The 6,334-nt window shown below is 40.8% G+C and overlaps 1 protein-coding gene across 1 annotated transcript; it reads left to right on the forward strand.

Moving 5' to 3' along the window:
• The first annotated feature begins 2,555 nt into the window (after positions 1 to 2,555).
• On the forward strand, positions 2,556 to 5,345 carry LOC111861481 (gamma-aminobutyric acid receptor-associated protein). The gene is made up of 3 exons (XM_023846099.1): positions 2,556 to 2,767; positions 3,564 to 3,761; positions 4,879 to 5,345. Exons 1-3 carry the CDS (start codon positions 2,678 to 2,680, stop codon positions 4,942 to 4,944), a joined length of 354 nt encoding a protein of 117 aa, XP_023701867.1. The 5' UTR covers positions 2,556 to 2,677; the 3' UTR covers positions 4,945 to 5,345.
• Positions 5,346 to 6,334: the final 989 nt, after the last annotated feature.

Consider the following 6,334-nt stretch of genomic DNA (forward strand, 5'->3'; position numbering starts at 1 on the left):
CTGTTTATGTCATGATTTTCCCCTGCATTTTGGTGATGCAGCAATATATACATATTTTTCTCTGTGTTTACTTCAAGACCAACTTCCTTACTTGCGTCAATTGAAGTTTGTGTTTTTCTTTATGCTATCTATATTATCACCCAGTAGATTCACATCATCGGCATAGGCCAACGGCTGTTGTGTCCCATTTAATTTCAGTCCCACCTGGTCTCCCTGGACCTTCCTAATGACATATTCTAAAGTAAAGTTGAAAAGGAGTGGTGAAAAGACAATCGTATAGTGAAAAGAAATATATTGTCACATGTTCGGAACCCAGAAGAGAGATTTCCATGGAAACGGTAGAATAGACCGTTGCATAGGAAATAAAAATAGCGGTACTATAGTTCTAACAGGAGTCTCCACGGTTACAACAGAAGGTTCAATGCATAGCAACCGCCGTGGTTATAAAAGCCCAGCTTCGACAAGAGTTAGTTGAAATATAGCTGCCGCCGAAGGATAGTCTGGAAGTCTGGAATTAACCGCCGAAGGAGACGGTCTGGAAATAGCCCTCGTAGAAGACAGTTATGATCTAGTCGCCATACAAGACGGTTGGAAGGTAGCCGCCGCGGAATACAGTTAAGGTGATAATTGTACAGTGTATAAGTGTGAGTGCCGGCCACGGTAGCCGAGCGGTCTAAGGCATGCACTGTCTTCGCTCGCTCGGAAGCCGAGATCGTGGGTTCGAATCCCGCTCAGGGCATGGATGTTTGTTGCGTTTTTCTGTGTTTGTCTACAGGTAGAGGCCTTGCGACGAGCTGATCACTCGCCCAAGGAGTCCTACCGTATGTGTAAGATGTGTAAGAAAAACCAAAGTAAACGGAGAAGTTCATGGAGGTAGGCCCACTGGGGCTGTAGTGCCAAGGAAAAAAATAAGTGTGAGTGTCTAATAAGGATTCGCTGAATCCTAGACCAACGTGAAGTTATTCGTCGTGTGGCATACCCAAGTATACCTATACTTCGTATTCGTATTATGAGAGGGGGTGGGTTTCCCCATGCACTTAGACCAGTTATTGGTCCATTGTGCACCCCCCTTTAATTTCTACTGTCGCCATTCCCTACCGGTAACGGTGCGTGCCATCAGCCCCCGTAGATGCTTCCCCCATCCACCAGAGGCATTGGAGACTACTTGGGCGGGAAAAGGCCTGTGATTTAGCTCAGAGGTCTCCTAGAGACATGAAGTTCTTTTACGTGCCGTAAATCTACGACACCGGACACACGGCTTAAAGTCCCTCCCGGAGGACTTGTTCCCTAAATTTTTCCGCCCTTAAACATTCCATGACCTCCTCCGGGTTTGAACCCGCGTACCTTGAGTCATGAGGTGGGAACGTTACCTCTAGACTACGGAGGCCACCATACCTATACTTCCTTCAGCATGAATTGGTATGAGGATAAGTCACGCCATTCACAAAAAGAGAAACTGTAAAACTAGTGTACTTCACTTGATGTAAACCAATAGGAGGTAGCATAAATACCATAAGGAAACATAAGCTCTAATTTATGCTAGTAAGGAGGTTGGTCTAAAAGTAAACACAAAGAAAATCAAGTATATGTTAATTTCTTACAATCGGAATGCAAGGAAAGATCATAATCTACAAATAGATGCTCTGCAAAAAAAAAAAAAAGAAAGAATGTGTTTCATGTGGAAATTAAAGAGCAGATAAAACTCAGTTCAGTATCCTTTGTCCTCATGTCTGCTGCGTAAAAACGTAAAAATTAATATACAAAGAACTATTATTTTGCTTTTAGTGTTGTGTGGGTATGAAACTGGGTTTCTGACAGTAAGGGATGAATGTAGACTAAGGGTATTTGAGAATAGTGTGCAAAGGGGAATATTTGGGCTAAAGAGAAATGAAATAATAGAATGCTGGAGAAAGCTGCATAATGAGGAGCTCCATGACTATGTACGTTTGGCCAAGTATAATTAGAATGATAGTTGGATGAGATGGGCAGTGCATGTAGCACGAATGGGGAGAAATGGAACGTGTGGAGGGTTCCGGTGGGAATGTCAAAAGGAAAGAGATCACTAGGAAGACCTAAACTTATATGAGAGGATAATATTAAAGTGGTTCTTGAAAGAACTGATTGGGATAGTACGGACTGGTTTCATCTGGCTCCGAACTGGGACCAGTGACGAGCACTTCTGAACGCAGTAATCAACCTTCGGGTTCCACAAAGTATTTGTAAGTTCCTAAGCAAACGGACAATTGGTGGCAACTGAATAACTGCTGATATCGCGGTTTACTGTGAACCACGGATTGTATATAGTCATAATGTACTTGCATCATAACTCGAAATGTCGCATGATGTGTACGTCACGTCGCATCACACAAATGTGTATGGATACATTGCTCGAATCATTGCAGGCTAGTATCGTAGGGAACGGCAAGTTTACAGTCAAAACAGATGATAACGGTAATATGGTCAAATTTATGACACGATTCGTATAATTTCTTATTAATCTAATTTCTATACTGAATTGTTTTCCGGACTATTTTTACGCGAGGAAGGGGAAGCAACTTCGTCAGCAGGTTTTGGTTATTGTTTCCTGCGTTGGGTGTCAAGAGCTTCAAGAGTTGGTCGGGGTCAGTAAAAATATTTGTTGTTTGTAGAGGCTTGGGAGAAGTGTGCTGTTGAAAGTATGAAGTTCCAGTACAAGGAGGAACATCCCTTCGAAAAGAGGAAGGCCGAAGGAGAAAAGATTAGGAGGAAATACCCCGACAGAGTTCCAGTAAGTATTAACCTTGGATTAACAGATGGTTAACAAAAGAATATTTTGATTTTGGTATAGTTGTTTTACTCGTGCCAGAGGTAATACAGGGCAGTTTATTAGAACGGGATTACATAAGGATATATCTGATTTTGGTATAGGTTTATTACCCGTGCCAGAGGTAATAAAGGGCAACTTGTTCACAAAGGGATAATTAAGTAATGAAGGAATGTAAAGGAAAACACTTATTAGCTGAAATCCTTATGTCAGCATTACAAGGCCGTTGTTTTTAATAATAAACGCTCTTGTATTTTGCTTTATACGAATGTAAAGTATTTGACTTGTCCTATATCATGTACAATGATCCATGGATATGATATGAAATAAATAAATAAATAGAGTTATCGAACCCTTAGGTTCAGAAATATTTGGTTTAGGACTTGCATTTTATTATGACACAGCATTTGGTTTCGAATTACAGGTATTTTTTAAAAAAGGTTCTTATGAGCACGGTAAGGAACTTCTGGGTTACATAAAATTGCTGGGACTGTTTTGAATTGCTGAATTAGCTGTTGGCTTCTTGAGAATGACTTGAGTTCAGTGGAGTCAGTCATTCTGTCTGTAAGCAAATAATAGGATAGTATCTTGAAACAAAGTGTGGCCACCTCCTTCCCAGTCCTTTCACCACCGTTGTATTTAACGGTGCCTGAAGCCAAATATCTACAGTGTGTGCGCACACTGTTAACACAGTCTCTGCAGAAGACTCACGGTGATCATTTCTAGACATTACGGGAGAAATGCTGTTCTCTCTGCACAGGTGATTGTGGAGAAGGCACCCAAGGCTCGGATTGGGGACCTGGACAAGAAGAAATACCTAGTTCCATCAGACCTGACAGTAGGCCAGTTCTACTTTCTCATCAGGAAGAGGATCCATCTACGTCCTGAGGATGCCCTGTTCTTCTTCGTCAATAATGTGATTCCCCCCACCAGTGCCACAATGGGCTCACTCTACCAGGTAACATCTGCATAAAGGCTGACCATGAGTGTAGCCTGAGTGCTTGGTTGTGGGGGCCGTGTGGCCTCCTCTCAGCACAGGGTGATCTCTCCCAAGAAATAAAGTTGACTGCACACCCCATTTAATCCTGAAGTCTTAGAATGTGTGGCAGTTATACTAGGGATCCTTGACTGGACTCAAGCAAGCAAAGGGACTCATACAAGGACCCTCAGCTAAAAGAGTGAAGGAATTGTTAAACAGGAACCAGCTATGATGGGTGGCAGGACTACTTACAGGGACACTGTCACCTTAAAGGACACCTCTTCAAACTGGGACTAAGTGATAATCCCACTTGTGATAGGTGTCTGGAAGAAAATGAAACAGCCACACATATCCTGTGTGAATGTGAGGCCCTAGCTTATTTAAGATTATGTCACTTGGGTCAGTACTTCATGGAACCAAGTGACTATTTTGACGCCACCACATACAAAATCCTGCGGTTCATTGGAAGTGCAGGATTACTTAGGGGATAATCAAAAGGGGAAGCACAATAGACCACTGTAGGTCATGGTGGGAGGGCCGAGGAGGTCTACCCCTCATACATTCAGTCAGTCATTCATTCATGTGTGAAGGTTTGTCTCTCTAGTGCATACCTTACCTCTTATTATTGTCTAGTTTGATATTACCTAGGAGGTTATAGTGGTAACACTCAAATACCTTGATTAGGATTATGGCTACATTGAGTGAGGTTTCTTTCTGTGATTTTCCTCAGTCCATATAGGCTGTTGCCAGAATAGCAACTCAATCCATGATTGCTGCCTTCGGAATCTTTTTGAGTTCATTGTTCATTCATTCCACCAGTTCATGCTGTATAGCCTGACAGCATTGTAAATTAAACCACAAGAATGATTGACTATGAGGACATAGGCATGTGAAATAGAATTATCCTGCATACAAATAACTTTGTTGTAGAATGGAAAATTTATGTTGCTTGTGATCCGTTTATGTAGTTGAGCCCTTCTGCTGCTAGAGTGATGTAAGTTGTCATCTTGTGACATGTCCATGTAAGACGAAGTGGTTATTTTGGCATGAATTGTGGACTACAGGTGTAACGACACACTGTGTCTGTCTGTTTCAGGAGCATCATGAGGAAGACTTCTTTTTGTACATCGCTTACAGTGATGAGAATGTTTACGGCAAGTGAGCATCACCCTCTGCTATACTTTACATTTTCTTTCCCAATGTAATTATTATTGTGGTTATAGGATACCATGGCCTGATAAGTGCTTCGGAGAGCAGCATTAAACTTTCATTTTGCTGTAATGCTGCCCATACCAAGAATAAGGGCACAGTATTTTCTGTATTGATATAAATTTCAGTATTTTGGAACCACACAATGTTTCGAACAGTCTTTTTCTTCCCAGTATGTTTAATTTTTCATCTTGACAGGAGTCATTTTTAGTTTGCACTTGTGATAATAAAGGTTTGGTTTAAAATCACAAAATATTTGAAGTTGTGGATCTGATAATTATTGTTATAACTATAATATTGGATGGAATGTATATATCCATACAGTGGTGTAAATAAATGTTTCTTTATTTTGAAGGCTTTGGTGAGACTTGAGAACTATCCTGACAGTAGTAACCCCCTTACTGCTGACTGTACATTGCACATGTTCAGCCATTACAAATTTGCTGAAAACATTTCTCAGCCAGTTACTCCAATTTCTTTTACATACTCCATGGTGCAGGTTCCTTGAGTAGCTGATAGTCACTCACCTATTCAGATTCCCTTCCTTATCGCAGCGTTCATTGTGCCTTTCACAGTAATCTGCCACTGGACCCTGTTTTGAGCCACATCCATTTTAATATTGTTTTGCCATCTATATGTAGATTTTGCAAGGGATCTCTTCCTGAATTATTAAAATTATAACTGGTTGTACCTGGCATAAAGTATGTCGTTCTATCTGATCTGAAAGGTCATTAGTGAAATAGTCATGCAGTTTTATTTATTTATTCATATATTTCAATTCTTGTGATGTATTTGTTTATGTGACTCAGCAGGTGGGTTAACTTGTTGCAGTAGCTTGTGCACTTTTTACATTCAGCCACACAGCTTTAGCTTGATTGATTTTCAGGCAGTTAAGTTGCTGTTTCAGCAGAATAAAAAATATAAAATTGTCTACATCTTGACTTTATTCTCCTTGTTTAATATAGTAGTGAGACCAAATGGTAAACCTGGTCGTCTGCATGATGTGAGCACAATTGCTGAGGTCATTATATGGTATTTGTCCTGTTGTGAACAGTTTCTGGGATAGAGCAAGTTAATGTACAGTTGCAAAACTGTTGATAAAAGGATATTACATAATGTTTGTAATACTGGTATTTATTGTTCAAATCACAAAGTTGGTGGTAGCGTAGTTGTTTGAGGCACTATGTTGCAAGCCAGTAGGTCACGCGTTCGAGTTCGGATGAGGTGGATTTTTTCAATTTACCTAATCCTTTCAGCCACACTATGGCCCTGAGGTCAACTTATCCACTAACATAAATGAGTACCAGGAATATTCTTTGGGGTAAAGGGCAGCCAGTGTAAGG

This window comes from Cryptotermes secundus, unplaced genomic scaffold, assembly GCF_002891405.2.
Source record: "Cryptotermes secundus unplaced genomic scaffold, Csec_1.0 scaffold693, whole genome shotgun sequence".
NCBI classification, from domain to species: domain Eukaryota; kingdom Metazoa; phylum Arthropoda; class Insecta; order Blattodea; family Kalotermitidae; genus Cryptotermes; species Cryptotermes secundus.

Excerpts from the sequence above, each read along its gene's own strand:
- LOC111861481 (XM_023846099.1), top strand. The coding sequence starts at position 2,678 with ATGAAGTTCCAGTACAAGGAGGAACATCCCTTCGAAAAGAGGAAGGCC. Across the intron at positions 2,768-3,563 it reads AATACCCCGACAGAGTTCCA|GTGATTGTGGAGAAGGCACC; the intron begins GTAAGTATTAAC and ends CTCTCTGCACAG. Across the intron at positions 3,762-4,878 it reads CAATGGGCTCACTCTACCAG|GAGCATCATGAGGAAGACTT; the intron begins GTAACATCTGCA and ends TGTCTGTTTCAG.